The sequence below is a fragment of the Leptonychotes weddellii genome, chromosome 2 (genome assembly GCF_054177405.1).
Source record: "Leptonychotes weddellii isolate Sample4059 chromosome 2, ASM5417740v2, whole genome shotgun sequence".
NCBI lineage: Eukaryota > Metazoa > Chordata > Mammalia > Carnivora > Phocidae > Leptonychotes > Leptonychotes weddellii.
In genome coordinates this window covers 116,389,352-116,413,651 of record NC_138370.1, presented here as the reverse complement: position 1 = coordinate 116,413,651, position 24,300 = coordinate 116,389,352, and the positions used below count along the sequence as shown (strand labels likewise).

The window sequence follows — 24,300 nt, the reverse complement described above, 5'->3', positions numbered from 1 at the left end:
TCACTTTTTATACTCTGTTGACAAGAATAAAAAGAACTGATTAAAGCCAAAGGGATAAAGTATACATTGAGTAAGTGATTAATTCCCTTTTTTGCATGGCCCCAAACCACGTTGTTTCCATTGACAAAGACTGAATAGACATTTAAAATATATTCTTAAATTGTGGGGTTTTACCTAAGCAAGAGATCACAAAGGAAATTATATCCTTGCCATATCCGAAAATCATCCAAAAGAGTTTGGGAAACATCACTCGAATCTTTGAGGAAACAAGAAAGCCCAGCAAACATTTCAACAATTTCTAGGGGAGACAGGTCATCTGATTGCTGCATATTCTGAACACATGTAGATAAACATTCTTTTTCTGCAAAAATTAAGAAATAAATATGTATTATTTATGTCAATTGCTTAAGAAAATTTTTATTCTTAAACCAGCATTTAATGAAATATTAAATTTTAATGTATCTATAAAATACTGTAAGATAAATGTTACACATTCTCAAGTAAATATAAGATTCAAATTCACTGGAAAAGCTCTGCCTCTAAGTACTAAACAAAGGGTAATACAAGAAATGTTGAAAAATATTTGACATTTATTATAGTTTTTATATCATACTTGGATGTTTTTCATTAAACAAAATGATTGCTTGCTGCCAAACGATATTTTTGATCTTTTATGTTAGGATAGTGAAAGGATGGGAAAAAGAAAACCCATCTTCAAAGTTTAAAAAGAAAAATCCAATCATTAGTTTAAAAGCACAAATTAGAGTGAATATGGACCAATGAGATACAGAAATACTTCAGGAAAGAAAATTTTTTAAATTACGTTTGCACTGTGTATTACTCATTTAAAGCATAGTTATACCTTCTCACTGACTTTGGCGATTAAAATCTTTTCAAAAAAGATTTTCTCTCAGCCACCTGCAGGCACATCTGCAGGCCTAGTCCAGCCTCCCAGTCAGAGAGACGCTGAGCCTGGACCCTCGAGCAGGCTGTCACACACTCCTCACCTACAGAAGCTTTCCCAGCACAGCCAGGGTTTTGAGCCTTGTGGAGAGGTGCTGGGGGGATGTGACGTGTGTCACAGAAGCCCTCACACAGCTGGGCAGGCACTAGGGTGTGAATATAACTCATTTGTCCTTGTAGCCCCTTCTGATCTTTTAGTTAGAGCAAATTTTCCACAGAACACTCATAACTTCGTAAAAGCATGGAGGAGTATGGTTCGAACAAACGCAGGTTGACTCATGAATCATGAACAAATTTAAGAATAGAAATGGGGTTCTGAATGAAGCATAACTCACTATGATTTATTAGTTGTTCCATGAAATAAAATAGAGTGTAAACTCTCAAAAAAAAAAAAAAGATTTTTCTCTCTCTTATCTTTAAAGAAATTTGTCTAAAGACACCCAATGTCACATAACAAAAGCTAAGGAGATTTAACATGGGAATGTAGGCAAGAACCATTTAATGACTGACTGATGTTAGGTGAGTAAACAAACAATTGTACTAGAAATTATTTTGTAAGATTTTCAGGAAAAAATATATGAGAAGTAAACTATATGAGCTACTACACTGTCTCCTATTAAGACATTTTAAAGGGTAGCTGACACTTACATAGGAGTTAAATAGAATGCACAATTTCTCCTTACTGATGATAAAGAATCTACCTTATTTCATTTATGCCCATTGGACAGACACTTATCTACTTATGAAATACCTTCAGAAAATCTTTAAACTATAGCATCTCAAAAAAATTTATTTTTTCAGTAGAAGAGTAGGGAAGAACAGGCTACGACACCAAACTTAAATTATGATTAAACATTTACATGACAATGAAATTACTTCAACTCTTGTAGATATCCATTGTTTGGAACATATAAAAATTTCTTACATTTGAAATGTCTCACAAATAAAAATTTTTTTTTTCATCTGGCAAGTATCATTTTTAACTTAAAATAGAATCTTTAGATAATTGAGAGATAAAAAGCAGTCTGTCGTCATATGAGGAAGAGAAAATTGAAAGAAACTTAGAGCACCAAAAATGAACATAAAGAAATATTCACCATGAATATACTTTACTACATTGACACTAAGACCATGACGGGATATGGTCATAAGGACTTCTCCAGCACTCTTCCTCCAAGGCAGGTTGTAGGGAGGGCACCAAGAGGTTATTGCACTGAATAAAAGCTGGAGATCATCTTTTTGAGCCAGCTCCTCCGCCGGAGAAACAAAACTGCAGAGTTTCACTAAGATCTAAAAAACAAAACAAATGTGTATTTAAATAAATGAATGGTTGGGTAAAGGGAGGAGCTAGAAGAGGACTAGATCTGGTTATTAAAAACTCTGAAAGTCCAGGATTAGTATTACGTGATATCATTAAAGCCACAATGATGGGTGCTCTAACTTAGGCAACGTTAAAAAAAAAAACACCTATAATTACAAGTGTGTTAAAGACCGTAAGCCAGACCTACTTTTATCAGCTTATTTAAAAACAAAAAACAAAAGAAAAAAAACCAACTCTGTTTACTATCCTGTCTTCTCTGTGGTATTTTTGCATACTGACTCTGAAATGGAATAAATCAACAGTAACTTTCAAGGTCAACATTTTGGTTTTCTAATTTGGTTCTTTAATTCTTAGATTGTCATAGATGAGATGCAATTTTCTTCTCTAAAAAGGACAGTTTTAAGGAGGTGAGAAAGTAAAAACAGGTCTTGAAAAGTGTTTCGGAATTGTTCCAATTTCTATACAAGTAGAAGGGGATATCACAATAATAAAATCATCTTAATTCAGAGGTATCTTTCAGTTAAGCCTAGTAGCCAAGTATCTTCTAAGGCTTAGCTTTCAAAGAAGATTCAAAACTTCTTAAACTTTGGAATGAGAACTTATTTAACTATGATTTGTAGAATACACATTACACAAGTACTCAAAGCACTAAGAGCCACTATTTGCAGAATTCAGCCATGGTTTCTGCCCTCGATGGATTTTTTTTCTTCTAATCTTGACTCAGCGTCAGGAGAAGTTAACTTTTCTTCTTCTTGCTCAAATTCTTTTCTAAATATTTAAAAATATATGTAATAATGAATAAAGTAAGTATAATTTATGTAAATTTTATTCTCTTGAAAGATAAGTGCTTCATGAAATTCGAGTATTTCAGTATCTGTGGGGAAACTGCTAAATATAAAAAAAGTATTTAAAATATGTTTTGTCTAAGAAAGATAGGTTTTACTTTCCCTATTACCTTCAATGCAAAAATTTACTTAAATAGAAGGGCTTTCTAATTCATAGCTGCCAAGTATGAGGAACGGGGGGAAAAAAAAAGGACCAAGAATTCAGAGAAATAAGATATTTACAAAATTGGTAAATACAGGTATTCGTCCCCAACAGACACACACAGAAATGCCTGGAGAAACTGTTGGATACTGACTTAATACATGTAATAGGTATTATCTTTTCCCATATGTGTCAAATGCAACAAAAAAGATAATTTGAAAAAAAGATCATCAACTGCAGCAAAAATATCTATCCTCGGAAACGTGTATTATCAATTATACCTTTCACTGGTTCTCATTGGATGTCATTGCTCTAATTTGTAACATAAAAACAAACCCGAAAATAAAATACTTTTTTCCAAATCAAATCTTTGTTCTCAAAAATGAACTGGATTTAATTCCCTAAATTTGTTGATTCTTAAAATAACTAGTTCTTAATCTTTAAAGGCAAAAGGATTCTCAGAAATAATCTCATGTAATCCTTTCATTTTATAGAATAAAAAACCAAAGAGTCTATATCTCATTCCTCTTCTCCCATACACTATTAAGTCTAGCCAAGTGTGGCAGAAAAATAACTGGCCACATCAACACAACAACAACAAAAAATCCCACAAAACAAACAAACAGAACAACACAATGAATGCCTACATGAAGCAGTACCAATGCTAAGGTCCCAGGAAACCATCTGTCACGTAACATAAACATATGGATTTCAACTTTCATAAACAATATGTGCCCTGAAAACATTTAGTAAGTCTGTCTCCATTGGCATTCTAGACAAAATGGCGACCACAGTGTCCAGCCTGTAAGGAGAAACTGAAACGAGGAAGTGAGGCTAAAGGAACCCTGGATTAGGAGGTGGGAAGAGCCAGGCCCCCACCCCTGCCACACAACTGCTGTGGATCACAGCCTCAGCTATTAGTTTCTGTAACTTTAAATGGGGAGTTTCATTCAAATTCTCTTTGAAGTTCCTTTTGGCCTTAACATTCAATGGTTCCAATACGCTGAAATGAATCCCACATTCATTTGGAAACATCCACTGCATTCAGATACAGAAAACATTTTTTTTTTTTAATAAAGTTTCAGAAGAAATCTTTGCTATACTTATTTAGCATTAAATACATAAAATTCAGCTTCCATTTATTGCCTAAGGTATTAATTAGCTCTTTAGAAAAGCTTTATTGAAATAGGGTTACTAGTCTAATAAGCAAAGAATAACCCGCCACATTCATTAGCAATGTCTTAAAGCAGCTTTAATTCCTATGGGATTTACTCCTTTGTTTATTCCCATTGCTTTTCTCATCCAATCTAATTCAGGACTCAGATAAACATAAATTCTAATCCTATTTCTGCCATTTGCTCTCATCATCATTTTGTGGAAAAACAAAACCTCTAAAGTCATGGGTTGTCTTCCAAATTGTATGAGATAATGGAGGCTACCTAACCACTAGCAAAAAGTTATCTAAGAAATCCAGTGTTCAACAAATATTTGTTGAATTAGTACTTTATTGATAATCCTGTCTTTTCTTTTTTTTTTTTTTAAGATTTTATTTATTTATTTGAGAGAGAGAGAGAGAGCATGAGTGGGGGGAGAGGCAGAGGGAGAAGCAGGCTCCGCACTGAGCAGGGAGCCCGACCTGGAGCTCAACCCCAGGACTCTGGGATCACCACCTGAGCTGAAGGAAGACGCTTAACCAACTGAGCCACCCAGGCGCCCCATGTCTCTTCCTTTCTAAAACTACCTTAGTCTCCCTCTCTCCTGTCCCTTCATTGCTCACACCTCCACAAAGCTCTGCAGCAAAGACCCCATTACTACGAGGTGCAATCATCACCTGTACCCAGCTCTACCTTATCCCCTGCAGATCCGCTGTCCTCTCTGCCACTCTGACAACAGCGGCATTGGTGGTGGCAAGAGCAGCAATCACAGGGACTTTCAGGTCATGTCTACCACACCCAGGACAGAGAACCATCGCCTTGTATATTATTCCACTTAAGCCTCACAAAAATCCTTTAGGTAGCTATCGTTATCCTTATTTCAGAGGTAAGAAATCTGCATCTTAAGTTACATAATTCCAGTGACCTGAATTTAAACAGGTGTGGTTTCTTTTTGTTTTTTTTTTAATGGAGGTGGAAACATGTAACACAAAATTTATCATCTTAATCATTTTTAAGTATAGAGTGGTGTTCATTACATGCACGTTGCTGCACAACAGATCTCTAGAATATTTTCATCTTGCAAAACTGAAACTCTATACCCACTGAACAACAATTCCTTGTTCGCCACCCTCCAGATCCTGGGAACCACCACTCTACTTGCTAAGAGTTTTACCACGTTGCAGTCACATAAGTAAAATGATGCAGTCCTCTTGTGTCAAACGTGGTTTTTTAAATACTCTATTAGTCCCATGGACGAACCATATTCCACATGTGTGTACTTTGTTTTGAAAATTTTCTCCCAAGGAAAGGTATCAAAATGATGGCAGTATTTCCAGGCTAACTAACAAAGATCTATTTAAACCTTGGTTAACTGCTAATGCTATTAAAAGACAGCAGCAACAGTGGTGAAGAAGGACTTCACAAGCAGGGAGCAGAGGAGGTGGCAGAAGCCACTAAAATAAACTGCCTTTTACAAGTAAAATATTTATAGGCTAGGAATTTCCTGTATTTAGAGCAACAAACAGAATTTCTTCATATTTTAAGAAATATTGCCCCAAATTTAATGATTGTCAACAGAAGTTCTTTCTTGCTTAGTTCATTTAGAGATGTTACTGCTTTATCAAAGGTAACCTTAATAGTTGAATTTGTCCAGAGAAATAAACTTGTTAATGCCTCACTCCATTACTCCTTAAAATAAGTGTTCAGATTCAAGAAATGTGACAATTATATGAGATAAAGTCAATAAAAAAGAGCATGGAAGCGGTGCCTGGGTGGCTCAGTTGGTTAAGTGTCTGCACTTGGCTCAGGTCATGATCCCAGGGTCCTGGAATCTAGCCCCGTGTCAGGCTCACTGCTCCTCTCTCTCTACATCTGCCTCTCTTCCAGCTTGTGTGCTCTTTCTCTCTCGCTGTCAAATAAATAAAATCTTAAAAAAAAAAAAAAAAAAGAGCATAGAATACTATAGAAAATGGAATAGGCAGAACATCTCTTTAAGGAGTGCACCTGTTTCACTTTAAATAGACTGGTATTGATGGGCAGACAAATAGCACCTTCCATACCTGTACAAAAACTTTCTGGAGTAGTCCACGACGTTCTGCTAGAGGTAGCTCATTCTGTGCACCTCCAACGGCCTCAGGCACATGTGGAAGGTCAAAAAACAGATACAAACATTTAACCAGGGTGGAAGGCACTGACATCGTTGTCATGCAGTCCACGGTTTTCTGGAAAACAAACCGATAAATAAGTGAACAGGTAGATAGATATAACTGTAACTGGTACAGCTAAGGAAGTTCACAAATTTTAGGCCAGAAGTTAAATCACTAACTCACAAATTTTAAGCCAGAAAATTATATATCAAAGTAACTTTTTAAATGCCTGAAAAATTTTAGAAAATTACTCCACACTGACAAATACTCATTTTCCATTTGAACAACTTTGCTTTAATCCAACATTGAGATGTGTTTGTTATTTATTAAATTTGCTATTTATTTATTAAGAGGAATCATGTTTCAAAGAACATAAGCTTTGTGATTTAGAAAAAAGAAACATAACCATAAACTTGGGCAAACTAATTTTGCTGGACCTCACTTTCTTCTCCTATAAAACAGATATAATGCCACATAGGTCTTAGAGTTAATATAAGCATTATATAACAAATGCAAGATATATTAAGCATTAAATTACATGTTAATAGTTGCTTGACTATCACTTTTATTCTTATTATTCGTTCTTGGGGCTGGAAGGACACTTGAGGGATATAGCCATCACTGACACACAAAAAATCTCTATCATTTTCAACAATTTCTAAAGGAAGAAATTCCACCTTCTTATGGTGAATCTTCCAGTATTCTTAAGAAGTATGCTATAATAATTGCCAAATTTTCTTTTGGTGCAGTTTGGAACAAAAAGTTTTACCACACTGGAGATCAAGAGGTTGGCATCATCTGTATTTAGTTTATTAGCTTTTTCATTAAGCAATTTTTGAATGCGTAGGGTATGTCTGGCAGTGTGCTAGAAACGGGGCATGCAGCGACAAAGCACCCCTGCCCTTCAGAAGACTGTAGTCTACTAGCAGAAGCAGGTTCAACTATTTATTTTAGATTAAAGAGATTTAATCTCTTAAGTGTAGCAATGATAGTACACACAGGCTAATCTAGAAGGGAATGATCAACACTGCCAGGAATGGAATGGAGAAGGATAGGAATTAAAGACGGGAAAGATCACCTGGAAGACACATAGGCAGTATGTTTCAGGAACCTGAGTCCAAAACTGTTAATTCCTGAAAAGCCACAGTAATAATGTCTAATCTTTAATAAGTGTTAAATATAAAACAGGCATAAGGCTAAGCATTTTAATTATCTTATCTATTATCCTCCATCAACCCTACAAGGTAGACTCTATTATTGTATGATCCTGACCTCACACATGAAGCAGTGGAAGCTCATCACTGACATAACCTGCCTTAGGTGAGAGAGCTGGTTCCATGGTCCCCAAGTGGGAATGTCTGATGACCTATGTATGCATATGCTCTCCCATTCTGGTTTGACTTTTATTTTGCTGGCACTGGAGAACCACTGAAGTGTTATAAACAAAGGAGCAACAGAACCAGATTTCAGAAAATTAGCTGGTGGTAGTCTAGACCTAAATTAGATATGAAGAGCAAGAAAGCCAGGGTAATTAGGAAACTAATACAGAAAACCGTATGAGAGCTGGGGCCTGAACTAATGCAATAGCAGGGTGATAAGCCTAAAGAACAATCCCTTGCAAACAAACAAAAAAGAACAATCCCTTGCATGATCTGGTCCCTTTCTACACATCCAGCATCATTTCCTGCCTCTAAATCAAAAACCCTTTGCTCTTCCCACTAAGATTATTTCTAGTTACCCCTTGTCTCTATATATCTGACATTCAATTTAAAGGTCTGCCCATGTCAGAAGCTTTAATTCCTCATCTATCCTCCCACCCTCACCTACAAAATTTTAACTCTCACATTCCACATTTCTATTTTCATAGCACTACACAGACCCCATGATTACATTTTATAATATTATCTTCATCTACTCCATGTCTGTCATCTACATGTTGATTTAGGACATGTTTTAGTCATCTCTGTACCTTACCGCTACCAACAGGAAATGGCAGGCAAAAAAAAGGCCAACTCAAAATATACAACATTGAATTTTCTTTTAAAATGTTTCTTTTTCGGGGTGCCTGGGTGGCTCAGTCAGTTAAACGTCAGCCTTCGGCTCAGGTCATGATCCCAGGGTCCTGGGATGGAGCCCCACATCGGGCTCCTTGCTCAGTGGGGAGCCTGCTTCTCCCTCTCCCACACCCCCTGCTTGTGTTCCCTTTCTCGCTGTGTCTCTCTCTGTCAAATAAATAAATAAAATCTTTAAAAAAAAATTTTTTTTTAAATAAAATGTTTCTTTTTCTAGTTAGGTTATTACTAGCTTTCCCTTTCCATTAGGCAAAATGGTATGATTTTTCATTTTCATTTTATAACTGATACACTAAAAGTATAACTTGGTATCCAAACTAGTAACTGGAAACATTTGTAATTTTTTCAAAAAGTGATTAGGTTTCTCCTGATTCTTTTCTTACACTTTTAAGGCAATCTGTCCATTTGTACACATTTAAGTTAATCCACATATATTGACTTTCTACATGTTAGGTATTTAGTAAGGACACACTTTCTGTTCACACCTGAGAAAGCATCTACAGAAAATACGAATAAAACTTAGAAATATTCTGGGGCGCCTGGGTGGCTAAGTCGGTTAAGCGTCTACCTTCAGCTCAGGTCATGATCTCAGGGTCCTGGGATGGAGCCCCAAGTCGCAGCTCCCTGCTCAGCGGGGTCTGCTTCTCCCTCTCCCTCTGTCCCTCACCCCCACTCATGCTCTCTCTCCCTCACTCTTTCAATATATAAAAATCTTAAAAAAAAAAAACTTAGAAATATTCCAATTAAAAATGATTATTTTATATGCTATTCTAAGCCAAACCAAATTTTGATACAGTAATATGGAGGCATTTATAGCTACCATCAACAGCAAATAGAATCGACATTTTGATGGTCTTCTGGTATGGTCACAGATACATGGAAACAGTGGGCCTCTTTAGGACTATCTGAAGGTTACTTGGGGTAAATTAACAGCTCTATTTGCCCAGGACTCAAGGGTTGTCTGGGATGTGGGGCTTCTGGGCTAAAATCTGGAAAGTCCCAGGTACATCAGAACAAGTTGGTCTGATTCCTTTTGTGATTTAAGAAAGAAACATACAAACCTAAACCAGCAAACAAAAAAGGGAAACAGATCATTCTAAGGGGAAAAAGTCCAAGTGCTACTACTTGAGGCTAGTGACTAGTGTCAGGATATGGTTACTAAGGAATATGCACTGTTTCTGCTGTGGCCTGTCACTGCAGTATGACTAGCGTCACAGACACCTCTGTCAGTCCCATTATTAAATGATGTGAGTTGTTTGAAAGCCCACTGTAATTTAGAGAGTGGCCATTCTCAAGACTGATACTAACTTCGATAGGTAATTCTACTCGGAACTGTAGAAGGTTGAATAAACTTTCATGCCCACAACATCACAGGCCAAAAATCAGGTATCCAAACAGCTCATCACTGAGTAGATGCAACACAGATCATGGCAGATGTTTAAAGGTGACTGGCGGCTGGGGGGGCGTGTGGGGGGGGGGCTTGTAAGCAATCTCCAGAATAAATCAAACGGGAAGGGAATATATATTATCCTGAAAATGTCAGTATTCCCCTATTTTCCATAAAAATTAGAAGAATTTAAAAATATTTTCCATGTCATTTACTCCTTATTAGCGAAGTGACCTGATGATTCTTCTAGGGTAAGTGCCCTAACATGGATCACAGACATGTTTGGTCTGGGCCAGATGGAGCCAGGGCTCAGGGCTACTCGCCTACAATCACAGAAGTCCAGCACTGTGCCCCACACATGTACGCAAGCTATCGTGTTCCACATGTATTATGACATGACAAAGATGGAAAACACTGTTCAAGTTAGGCATTTTCTCAGGTGTAAAATTTATAAAACAGAAACCTCCTCATAGAGATGTTGTAAGAAGCATGAAATGAAGTATAAGAAGCATTAGAAGAATATAATGATTATCATAAAACCTCATTTGGGAACGATGATAAATTTAACTTCACAAAATTCCAAGAGGATAAAAAAGAAGTCAAGTTATCAAACATAAAAACAAAGAACTCACCTGACCAGAGGATGCTAACAAATTAATTGTTGTCAGAAGCATCCAACCTCTACTGGCTTCTTCACTCTGATTGATTTCTAGGAACTGGACTATGGCCCGACTTGCAGCCTCTATAAAACCAAAGGAAAGCCATGAGGTGGGGGGATATCAGATATAAAGTGGTTCTTCTTTAAAGCCTGGCCAAAAAAATGATCATTTACTAAGCACGTGCTTTATATCAGCACAACTGCATGCTCTGTGTAAAATCTGTTAAAAAGAGCAATATTTTAATGGTATATCTAGGCCCTTACAGCATATTGTCACATCAATACAGAAGCGGAGAAGTCAACCTAAATATTTCAGGGACAGTTACGTCACGAGCTAGTCAGAAAGAGTCATGAGAAAGGTAAAATTTGAGCTCAACGTACCTGGAAAACAAAGATATGTTTGTCTAGGAAGTGGGAGGGAAGGCAGGGAACAGAGAGATTAAAAGCACAGTATTAAAACAAAAGTGTAAATAGAAGACTGAGCCTAATTAAGTTAAGATCAAGACAAAGAACTATAATAACACTGCATTAATATTCTACAATTTTGAGAATTAGAGTCCAGCATCAACAGTAGTGATAGAAAATCAAAGCCAATTTATGAAGAAGGTAATCCAAAGGCTGTTGACTCTCTGCGCAAGAGAAAGCAAGTGTAGTTTCTCAAGCAAAGTAGATGATGAAAGGGTCGTTCTAAGACTATGTAGTGGTGATGTGTAAGACAAACTGGAAGGGCAAAGACTCTGGTGGAGGTGACCCAAATGAGGAGCCGCCCCAGTGATATGCACGAGGGGGGACTTGAACAGCTGACAGTAGGAACAGTGAGTGTCAGGCACAGAATGACAGCGTTGGAGGAATCTATGAAGTAAATTTAGTTATGGTTTGAGAGGTAAGGGAAAATGGACAAATCCTGAACCATGTGCTTAATTTCATCAGCACAGAGCTCATCAATGTTTCTATCAATATATGAGATGAATTAAAGTGTCAAAAAATCTCTGAGAAACAAACTGAGGGTTCTAGAGGGGAGGGGGTGGGGGATGGGTTAGCCTGGTGATGGGTATTAAAGAGGACATGTACTGAATGGAGCATAGGGTGTTATACGCAAACAATGAATCATGGAACTCTACATCAAAAACTAATGATATAATGTATGGTGACTAACATAACATAATAAAATAAAATTTAAAAAAATAAAGTGTCAAAAAGTAAGTCCAATTTGTTCACTTATCAAAACCAACCTGATAAGTTGCTAATGTACACTTAATACACATCATAAAAATGCAAAATGTAGAATAAATAGATTTTAGGTTGCCTTCAAGGTATTTTTTCTTCCATTTAAGACAATCAAGATAAAAGTGTTTCATTAAATAATTGAATGAATACAAGACTTACATTGGATACTTTGCTGGGCATATTTCACCTTTACATAATTCCATTTGAAAGAGTATTTTAATAGGAAAAATTTTAAATAGCTTAATTTTACTAAGTCTTAACTGTGTAACAAACACTCTTTTAGGTACTTGAAGATTTAACTCATTTAATCTTTACAAGAACCTTATGAGTTATTTTCTATCATTATACCTGTTATAATAATACAAACTGAGAAACAGAGAGGATGAGTAATTTGCCTAGAGCCACACAGTCAGTGACAGAACTTGTATTCAAACCCAAGCTGTCTAGCCTGTAAGAGATAAAGATAGTGATTTAAAAAAAATTTTTTTACTGGAGAAGAGGGAAGCCAAAAGAATCCTGGTTTATTTCTAATATTTCAGTATCTTAAAAGTGTTGAAATTCTTGTATTCCTATTTTCACTGATTTATACCCTCTCACCCCTCTCTAGAAAATAAACATCATGGGAGCAGAATCCATGTCTGCCTTGTTCACTGCCAATCCCTGATATGAAGCACATCACTGGCACAAAGTGGGTAGTCAATACATATCTGTTAAATGAGTGAATAAGTCAAGCTAAAGAGGTCAAAGAAGGACATTTTGAGCTCAACTTGTTACAAACATCAAGAGTGTTTGGGGCGCCTGGGTGGCTCAGTTGTTAAGCGTCTGCCTTTGGCTCAGGTCATGATCCCAGGGTCCTGGGATCGAGTCCCACATCGGGCTCCCTGCTTGGCAGGAAGCCTGCTTCTCCCTCTCCCACTCCCCCTGCTTGTGTTCCTGCTGTCACTATCTCTCTGTCAAATAAATAAATTTTTAAAAATCTTAAAAAAAAAAAGTGTTTGTGTTTACTATGGATAACAGAGATTCCTGAAAGTTCTGAGAAGGGGAGTAATAATATAAAGAAAGCAATGTTTAAGGCTAGTTAAATTGTGAAGGTCTCAATAGAGAGGGGAGCAAACAAATAAAAGAATGTCACTGAGAAACATTCTTTAGCAATTGTGGCCTGAGATCATTAGTAAAAATTGATCTGTATATTTTTCTTGCAAACCTGTCATGGGCCAGGTTTTATTACATAAGCCCTCTTTCCTTAATAGGAATTAAATGCTCGTGTAATGAAGATGACTCCTTTCCAGTAAGTAAAATTCTCAAAGGCTGACATGCTGTGCTTTCATTTTCTAGGCTTCTGCACAAGTTAGGCAACTTTGGTGTTAAATTGTGCATTTCCAACTTTATAACTCAACATATTAAAAAACTACTTGCAGTCTTCAAGTTGATTATTCCATCATGAAATCAATGTAAAAAAATTCTATTTCATAACAACAACAAAAACATTGATTAGAAAATGAACTGGTCAATACCACCTATGCTTCTGACAGAGGACAAAAAGAAGAAAGATGCTGAAGAGACGAACAAAATTACCTTCCCGGTACGAAAGCTAGAGAGCTACAAATAAGACACATTCTGAGTGAACTGCAATGCCACCCATGTTTTTTAACATAATGTTATTGATGCTAAAAGGAAATTGGACAAATATGTCTCTTCTGTTACTCAATAACTGCTATTCAGTAAGTTGTCAATTATGAACAATGAATGCTAATGCTTACTTTGAGAACCAAAACACCAAAAATGTACTCTTGGCTTGCAACAGTTCTATTGACCTGAGCAACGGTGGGCATTTATACAAATGTGTGGTTACTCTTGTGTTGGCTGACAATGAATATTAAGGTATTCCTCAAGATAAGAAGAGACAAATAATAGATTTAAAAAAACCCTCAATGTTCTAATTGTTATTAAACATTACAACAGTTCAATGGATCACTGAGCTGATTAAATAATACACATGAAAATAAAGTTTGAAAAAGACCAAGATAGTGTAATTATTAACAGTATCTAACAACTTTACCAACTTAATAATAACCATCCTTTTTTGAGAAGAATGTGGAGAAGACCTCATTGACAAAGGAACTTTACATAACAAATGTATTCATAAGAACTATTTCACTCTCACCTACTTATTTCAGTATGCTGCCATTCAAAACACCTTAATGGGATCTCCCACTTCTTATTTTAAATGAGTCAAGAAGCTCACTGCAAAAGTCTTGAACATTCAGTGTAATCTTTAAAAAATTACGTATACTAGAAAGTAATTTTAAATTAAACCTCCACAAATTATAGTTTCTTAAAACTTTGAAAAACACTTCTAATAAAAAAAAAATTGCAGTAGGATCTTTCAATTTCACTAATATTTAACAAATACAAATTTAAATGATTTAACTGAAGGTTGTAAGAGTTAATGAAAGGAACATATTAACCCATACTGAGAGTTGCCAATCATTTGATTCAAGCTTTAGCTTTCACACTGCATTTCAATACATAAAGTTAACTGAAAAATACAGAAATGGAGTTAGTAGAGCTCATTATTAGATTAATATAAGGTAGACAATTTTAAAAGAAATTTAAAGACAGAATATAAGTGAATTCAGTTAGACAATATTCAGAACAATCAGAAGGCAAAATTTAGTTAGTGCAATACAATTTTTCCTTTGCATTTAAAGCACAGTCATTTTCAAACTTATGCAACAGGATGATAATGTGAAATGAATCCACAGTATTACATTCTTTTTTCATTAATGAAGAAACCAAGCCCTAAAAAACTCTTTCCCATCCCAAAAAACTTCCACAAGTTAGTCAGAAAAATAGTAGTACAACTCATAGCTTCCATGCTCTTTTTTCATTTGATAATATACAACCACACCTTGGGAATAAAATTACCTGAGGGTGTTGTGGCTTTGAAATCCTTGGAGGACAGCGGGGCACACTGTTTTTCTGTTTAAAAAAAGAGGCTGGGTTGTCTACTTGGGGATTCAGTACATGACACTAATCCCACCACAGATGCTGTGTAAGACACCAATTGTGGCAAGCATCCCCCAGTTTCTCCATCACCAGGCTGCCGCCCACTGGGGAATCACACCACTGTATTTAACAGCAGCATTTATCACACACTGATGTCATTAACAATAAACTGAAGATACTACTTTTACATGGGTGGAGATTTTTTGCTTCCATGACATACACAGACCACATGCCCTTAGCACTAAGCAGCCTGCATAGTCCAACTTAATAAATAACTATAAGAGGTAGGAAAAAGTCTTAAGCTATACTCTGCACACAATATGGCCACAAAATTATAAATCTTCTCAAATTAGTTGAGGGCCACTACATATTTTTAACAAAAGCCACATGGAAGCAATAACCAAGAGAGAATTATGGGAGACAGAGAGAAAACGAGAACTGTCAAACTGCCCTCATATATTACACATCAGTCCTTGTATCCATTTTGCATGTTTCCATTTTTACTAACTTCTGATGGATGGATTCAAAATAACAGAATTGCAGATAAGCATATCTTCCTACTGAGAGAACTACAATCCATATTACAAGTGATCTGATAAAAAGACTTGATATGTGAGTGGTAATTAGGTAACAAACAAAATAACAAGTACTTCACACCAAATTCAGAGGAGTCCTGAAAATATAACCTTGCTGTGATGCACAACAAATACAGACAACTTTCAAATGAATCACAGAGGGCTCAATTTCTGGAGAAAAATTATGTGCATATAAATTACAGCAAAATTACTTTCAATGATAACTTCCTGTGAAATAAAAGGTCATGTAAGGTATCAAAAGTAGCCAAATTCATAGAAACAAAAAGTAGAATGATGCCAAGGGCTGGGAGAAGGAGGAGATGGGGAGTTGCTGTTCAATGAGTATAAAGTTACAGTTATACAAGATAAAAAAGGTCAGGAGATCTACTGTAAGACACTGCGCTTAGAGCAAACTGTACAATACACTTAAAATCAATCAGTCAATCACAAAATGAAAATGGGATATACAAGAGGTAAGATGATTCAGGGGCACCTGGCTGGTTCAAATGGTTAAGCAGTGGACTCTTGATTTCAGCTCAGACCGTGATCTCAGGGTCCTAGGATCAAGCTCCGGACTGGGCTCACATTGGGCTCCAAGCTCAGCGCAGAGTCGGCTTTCCCTTCTGCCCCTCCCCCCCACCTCAGGCTCTCTCTCTCTCTCTCTCAAATAAAATCTTAAAAAGAAAAAAGATGATTCAGAATGTACCTAGGGATCTTGAAAATTTACTAGAAAAATCAAAAGATCAAAAAATCTCCATCAAAGTATCTTTAAGACTTTTATTTATTTATTTGAGAGAGAGAAGGAGAGAGAGTGTGCATGAGCAGGGGCGGGGTCAGAAGGAGAGGGAGAAGCAGACTCCCCTCTGAGAAGGGAGCCCAACGCAGGGCTCCACCCCAGGACCCTGAGATCATGACCTGAGCTAAAGGCAGCCGCTTAAATGAGTGTGCCACCCAGGCACCCCTCCATCCAAGTTTGATAACAAAACTGACCAAAAGAAACTTCCAATGTTAAAAACTAAAAATAAAAGAATAAGAATTCCCATAGCCAGGGGTCTTTAAGACTGACGAAGGAGATACTCCAAAATTATGCTTTTCTCTCTTAAACACCAGTAAGTCTAGCTTTTCTAACACTACTCCAATTCTCAAAGCATTTAAAAAAAATAAACAACCAAACAGAGAAATCCTCTATCAAAAATCAGTAAAGATTTTTTGAGCACCTCATCTGTGACAAGTAGTCCTCTAGGTGATACAGGGGTGAACACAAGAGACAATAAAATTAAGTAAACGAGATACTTTCAGATGACAAAGCTCTATAGGAAGTATTTAAGGTGACTGAACAAAATACTCACTGGTGTGGGGATAGAGGATAAAGGATCTATTTGAGATGATCAGGAAAGGTTTCTCTTGTGGAGGTAATATCTACAAAACTTGAATTTCAATTCAGTGGATTCTGAGGTTAATAAATTTCAAAAAATTTTAAAACTAAAAATTGTATGGAATTACATGATCTGGAAAAATATATCTTAAAAAGACCCGGAAATCAAGAAGTCACCAATGGAAGAGGGGCTCAGGGGGCTCTATGTACTACATTTGCAACTGCTGGTGAGTCTAGAATTATTTCAACATAAAAAGTTAAAGGAAAAACTTGTGTAACTATTACTGTATTTAACAATAAGACATCCTGTACTCCATTTAAGATACTATTCATTTTGTCGAAAAACCTACCCTATCTATGTAAAATCATAAGAGGATTTAGGAAAACAAATCTCTAGTGCAGAAAAGCGTTTTTCTACAAACATGCAGATTAGGTATTTAAAAAGACAGCAACAGAAAACCAAGTATAAATACAGTTTGGGGAATATTTTATTCTAATCTAGGGATATCACTCGAGAAAGAAAATTCAATGACAGGAGTCAGTATAGAACAGAGAAATTTCCCTTCATGTTACCTGTTTAAAATAGCTAAAAAGGCATAAAACACACAAATCTTATATTTAAGAGCAACTTCTCTGTTCTACAGAAATAACTAAATCAGGAAAGACAAAAAGGATGGAGTCCCACTGTGCATGGAGAAAGGAGAAGACAGGGGTGGGAGGTTACCTTAAACCATCTTACCACCTTTCACTGAACTTGCTTTAAGGACTGCAAGTATAATTAAAATCATCTCACTTTAAAATCCATACATCAATTAATATAATGTACTGCTTCTGAATAAGAGATTTAGTCCCTCGATCCAAAAATATTTTAATGGCTGTTGCTCCAAAGACCCCATAACGGGCTCCGGTTAAAGATGGAAGGTTGTGCACGTGCATTTACCTCTGCTTTCTCCTGAAGTCCCACGGCTATGAACTGAATTGTGCCCCTCTCCCTCAAATTCCTCTGTTGAAGCACTAACTCTTAATGCAATGGTATCAGAGATGGAGCCTTTGAGAGATAATTAGGGTTCCGATGCAATCATGACGGTGGGAGTCCTCATGAGGAGATTAATGCCCTTATAAGAAGAGACACCTGAACTCTCTCTTCCTCCTCCAGGGGAGGCCACATTGAGAAGGTGCCATTTGCAAGTCAGGAAGAAAGATCTCACCAGAAACCAATTATGCTGGCACTCTGATCTTAGACTTTCAGGCTCCAGAACTGGGAAGGACTATTTCTGTTATTTAAGTCACTGGTCTATGGTATTTTGTTATGGCAGCTTGAGCAGATTAATACACCCACTAAAATGGTTATAAAAGGATTTTTCAAAAAGCCTAAACCCATAAGGACAAAGAGAATAGGAAAGATGAAAGCAACATTTTGGATACTAAAATAGCAGAGAGGTTAGTGGTAACTGATTTAGCAAACTCTAGAATCTTAAAGCAAGTGCAGGAAAAATGAAAAAGCAACTAAACTACAACAGAACCTTCAAGAGGCTCAGGAATTGGCGGCACCAGGTACCTTTGGAAACAGAGGTAAATGTGGGAGTGTACACAGAAGGCCTGGTAAAAGGATGTTAGAGAGCAGTAAGACCCCCCCAGATCCCACCATGTGGGCATCAGACTGGAGGTGTGCTCAGCAGGAAGAGTGAGGGAGTGTGTTAGGGCTGGGGCGGGAGTGAGGGAGTGCAGCCATCACACCAGGCACAGCTGCAGCTCACGGAGAGCAAGCAGAAGCTTACACACTGCATGCTGAGGGTCCTCAGACCTTTCCCCTACTTGGCTTCCAAAATGCTGAGAGGGAGACATGGATCTTCCAAGTAGAAACTGGACACTCTTCACTGGGGACTCTGCCTAGCTCAGGGGAGAGAGTCAACGGAACAGCCTAGCAGGATCACACTGGGCTGATGCCCACGGTTTCAAGCCCCACCCACAAGTGCAGAGCTACCAGCAGCTCTCTATGGCTCCGTTCTTATACATGAGCAGATGGCCAAGGAAGTCCTCTAACCTAAAAGACAGACAAAAGCAAGTTAACAAAAAAGTCCTCTAACCAAAAAGACAGACAAAAGCAAGTTAACAAAACAGTCCTCTAACCTAAAAGACAAAAGCAAATCAAAAAATTAACAACAAAATGAACAAATTAAAATTTCTGAAAGGAACAGAGCTAAAAAAGAGCATCTATGAAAGAACAGACACTAATAAAAAAAGAAACTCGTAGGAATTAAAATTATAATGTCACAAATGGGGAAAAAAAAAAACTCCACAGAAGGGATGAATGGCAGGGTCAAAAACCAAAAATACAAAATAAGAGAAAATAAGAAAATGAGAGGGACAGTCTCAGGGGTACATCTGAACAGAAAAAGAAAACTGAGTGGAGGATATTATTATACAAATAATTCACAAAATTTTCCTAAAATCAAAGGATGTGAATTCCCAGACTTCAAAGTTCAGTAAGTACTCAGCATAATGTATAAGAATATATGCTCCAAGGCATGTTATCATGAAATTTTTGACCAGGAGGGACAAAGAGAGGATCCTAAATGCTCCAAAAACACATAAAACAAAAACAAAACAAAACAAAAAGGCAGGTCACAGAAAGAAACAAGAATCTATGCAGCTTACGATTTCTCAATAGCAGTGTAGGAGTCTAGAATATGAAGGAGAAATTATTTTTAAATTCTCACATAAAATGATTTCCAATCTAGAATCTGATACCCACTGAAAGGGGGATAAATATAATGCAAGCTGCAAGATTTTCCAAAATGACCTTGAGAGCTCACCCTGGGCTGCCTGGAGAAGGACCTAGCTAAGACACCCCCCCTACCGATCATATCCTCAAGGGAGTTGCTAGACCTAAACTCAACTTCCCATGACACTGGTAGCTTCCTCTCTCTGGTAGGAGGGCCTCTAACTTCCCCTGGGCCCCAAAGTCTCCTGGGGCTAAACAGCGAGGATCTGCAAACAGCTCCTGTAAACATCCGACAGACATTCAAATCCAGTACTCAAACAGCCTAGATCATAAGCATTTGTTTGTTTTTCACTGATAAGACCACATTTGTGTTTGTACTTTAGGAATGGAGGGGCATCAGGGATTTTCCGAGGACACTTTTCTGTGACAGAATGAGGGTGGTGGACCTGTGCCTTCTTTTCTCTTGCTGAATCCCTGGTTTTGTTTCCCCTTTCTGCAATAAAGCCATGCTAAATGACATGTTGTTCTAAGCCCTGGTACCTGAAAGGTTGTCAGCCTAAAGACATCACCTTCCTTGATAAAAAGAAGGGAACCCATCTTACACAGTAACAGTCAAAAAATTTTTTCACTAATGGGATTTCTAAAGAACAAAATAAAACAAAAACAAACACACATACACACATAAAATCCGAACCCTTAAATGGTAACCCCCTGCATCTTTTCTCAGGAAGCTGCTGGAAAAGATGCCTTAACAAAAATGAGGAAGTTAGTTTGAGAAAAAAAGATGCCTTGAGATTCAGGAAACAGAAGTTCCATCCCAAAGAAGTGGAAAGGCAGCCCAGACGATGTTGAGTGGAAATATAAAAAGGACAGCTGTGCAGCTGGCCTAGGGAGCAACTACCATGGATTAACGGATTAATGCAAGCCAGAAAGTTCTGGAAGAGGTATTTGCAAGAAGATGAAACTAACAGAATATCTGGTGCCTTCAATCATATTGAGGGGAGATTCAGAAAAACATTTTAGCAATAGGGGATGAATGTGTGATGAAAATCTAGAAAACTAGTAAACAAAAAATAGGCAATTATTAATTCAACTGGAGGTGGAAAAGAAGTTTTCAAGGAAAGAAATCACATCATACCATACAACTCATCTTAAAATAGTGTTTTCATAGTCTATACAAGATAATATTGATCTAATCAAATTAAGACAGAACAACATTAGAGGGGCTTAGGAAGCACCACATACAGGCAGTGGTGGTGAGCTTAAGAAAGTGAAAGTCTCATTTTCTTTTGTGGGAAGTCAAAAGATAGTATCTAAATGTGAAAAAACAAGGGCACACACTGTAGGCACATCATTTAGAGACACAGAGGTAAATATCAAAAAGAATTTTTTTTTTTTAAAGTGAGGGAGAGTGAGAAATGGAGTTGAACTAGGATGGTGGAAGGGAAATGCTGTTTTCAATAAACCTTTTAACTACCTGACCCTTAAATACGTGCCTGTATCATGTTAATAAAAAATAAATTTAAAAATAAGATTAAACAAAAGCATTACTGTTACTATTGGAAAAATAAGAATTTGATGGGCTGAAAAGATAAGTGATTGTCCAAAAGAACATTATAAAAAGAATTTAAATCATCAGTTTATCAGTCTCGTGCTTCAATAAGAAAGCCAGCACTCAAACGACCATTACAAAACCAAAATAACAAAATAAAACAAAGATAGAAATCCCTCAGACATACTGTTAATTTAGAAAATGACTAATGGTAAATAAAATCAAGAAAGCCTACTTTAATTCTGGATAAAGGGATAATACCTTATGAAGTTTAAAATTACCCAATTATGAATAAGAACAGTTATTTGGGCAGCATTCACAAAAAGCTTATTATATGTAAAGATTATTGGTTAAAGACCCCTAAGCAGTTTATGGTCTAATAGGAAGATAAAGACACACACACAAATAACCACTGGTGGAATGAGAAACATTAAGAATAGTTCCAAAGAGAAAGTTTTTCCTTTGATTAAGGGAATCAAGAAACATTCCATCAAAGAAGTGTGACTTAAAATCCAAGCTTCCAAGATTTAGACATACTAGGGGGGCAAAGTCTCCCTTCTGGGTGAACCATCACAGGTGAAGGATAAAAATAAGAGCACAGACATGTTCACGACTATAAGCAGCTTGGTTTGGTTGAAATATAGAAAAGAAAACAAGAAATAAAAACATAGACTAAAAAAAAAAATTCATATGGCCAGATCCTGGATCTGCCTTGAATCTGGATTTTGTTCAGAAGGAAACAGAGTGTTCTTGGGAGAGAGGGGATAGGGATGGGAGGTCTAAGGACAATGGTCTTGAGTACAACCGCTCCACTTGGGAGATGTTGAACCAACCAACAGCAGAGTGTGTGAGAACGGGAACAGGGACAGGTAATTAAACCCACGTGGATAAAACTGTGTCAGTTTTCTCTTTAATTTTAATAGAACTTTTACCAAACAGCCTATTCCAATAGTTTTTCCTGGTTTCAGTAAAAATACCTGTGGATTTGTTTGATGCTCTCCTTCGAATTTCTGTCACCATCAGTCGTGAGACTTGGGTTGTGAACTGCAGAAGGTCAGAAAATTTTTCTGTCATCGTATTTGGCGGAGCATTTCCAAAAACCTGTGGATGAAAAAAAAAACAATTTTAATGAAGCACTGTCAACTACTGACTTTCATTCTGTACATTTCAAAGTGTGGTATGACTTGAAAATCAAGTCAAAAAAGTGGTCTTATACAGATACTTTGAATCTGAATAATACATTTAAAATACAACTCTTTCAATATATCATATCTAGCCACAATTCTTGGTACATATTACATCATCTTTTGAATGAATGATTAAATAAATGAAATAAAAGCCAAAGAATAGTTATCTATGAAATTTGAATCAATCTTACCGGTAAACTTTAGAAAGCATGCTTCTCTGAAGAGATCTAAATTAAGAATTTAGAGAAAGGGGAGCCTGGGTGGCTCAGTGGGTTAAGCTTCGGACTCTGTTTAGGCTCAGGTCATGATTCATGGGTTCTGAGATGGAGCTGAGCGGAGCCCCACCCTGCGTATGGCTTCACACTCAGCAGGAAGTCTGCTTGAAGATTCTCTCCCTCTCCCACTCCCCCCACTCACCCAAATGTGCACTCTCTCTCTAAAATAAATCTTAAAAAAAAATAAAAAAAGAATTTAGAGAAAAGTGGTAAGGTTCTATGATGGTACATAGATATATCAGATGGTGAAAAGCAGGGATTTATCTATGGTTAAGTCCTAGACTGAATATAGAATTCACTAAACTCATGCTATAGCTCAGAATTTCTAAATTCTACAACAATTCCCAAAACAATACCGTTAGGAAAGAGACTAAAGAAAATGAATGTGAGGGTCATAAAATACACTTTGTTTTAATAAAACATCTAAGACAAATGAACTTTAGAATAAACCATAAAAAAAAAGATTTTATTTATTTATAGAGAGCGCACACACACACAAGCAGGGGGAGTGGCAGGGGAGAGCGAGAGAGAAAATCTCAAGCAGACTCCCTGTTGAGTGTGGAGCCCTACTCGGGGAGGGGCTCAATCTGAAGACCAACAGCTCATGCATGACCTGAGCCTAAACCAAGAGTTGGAAACTTAACCCACTGAGCCACCAGGCACCCCTAGAATACATAATTCTTAAAGATAAACCAGTGTGGGCGCAGCAAAGAGGGCAAGAAAATGAAACCTGGACCGACAGTCTTAGGAAAAGAAATGGCTATATAACTGGATGTATCTAAAGTATTATTTTGAAAAATGTCCCTTATAACCAGAAGGAAATCCAGTCTTCTAAAACTATTATGATAGCTCTCTTATTATAATACTAATCACACAGTATTTTATATTCTTATTATCTGTTCAAATCTCACTCAAAAGGAAGGAACATATCTTACTCATCTTTGTATTCTACTCTGCTTTAATTTATAGAGATGTTCCCTAAATATGTTTGTTCATTTATATGCTGTCTCCCATCCCCCACAACAACAGATCCTAGAGAACATTTAAGTTAGCACTGAAGGATACATAAATTATAACATGAGAATATAAACTAAAATTAAGAAATAAAACAAAAACAGGAAATAAACCAAGGCTAGGGAATGGATGGGAAAACAGGACTAAAAATATCTAAGACCAAAAGACCAATTCTGTATTTGTCGTGTTTTGGTCACAAATTTTGGCTCAAATATACAAAAGAGAAAACCTATTCTATTCCATGGTTCACAATGTCCTTATGTAAGAAAAAAATATATTTAAGGAAGTATCTCTATTTTCATACTATAGCATAAAAATTTCCTTCCAAGGATCCTCAAAAGAAGGATATAACTTATAATGTAATATCCTTGTAACAGAAATATATTTCTTACATTCTTACAACAGATACTATAGTCCTTATAACCTCCTTCAAATTGAGCTGAAAGTACCAAACAAATCAATGTTACAGGTTATACTTTTGTTTGGTTATCTAAAGGCTGTTCATTAACTTGACACATGAGCAATTTTACATTATCTCAAAGAACAAATAAACTACTTTTCAAGACCTCAATAAATTGGTGTTTTTTTGGCTGAGATATTGATAAATGTTGTGTGTTTATAGCTCAAGTGGGTCACTTGTTTTTAAAACCGATATTCTTTTTTTTTTTTTTT

General features: G+C 36.6%; 1 protein-coding gene across 9 annotated transcripts in view; it reads right to left on the bottom strand.

Moving 5' to 3' along the window:
• WDFY3 (WD repeat and FYVE domain containing 3) overlaps positions 1-24,300 on the bottom strand; it is a 261,467-nt gene that overhangs the window by 137,902 nt on the left and 99,265 nt on the right. For 7 of the 9 annotated variants that reach the window (XM_081812198.1, XM_081812197.1, XM_081812195.1 and 4 more), the window contains 6 exons: positions 22,130-22,253; positions 14,845-14,898; positions 10,664-10,773; positions 6,486-6,647; positions 2,061-2,253; positions 175-361 (listed from right to left, as the gene is read on the bottom strand). In XM_081812198.1, the coding sequence (XP_081668324.1) occupies positions 175-361; positions 2,061-2,253; positions 6,486-6,647; positions 10,664-10,773; positions 14,845-14,898; positions 22,130-22,253 (830 nt within the window). The remainder of the gene's footprint in view (positions 1-174; positions 362-2,060; positions 2,254-6,485; positions 6,648-10,663; positions 10,774-14,844; positions 14,899-22,129; positions 22,254-24,300) is intronic. The other 2 variants (XM_081812200.1, XM_081812204.1) reach the window with 1 other exon arrangement.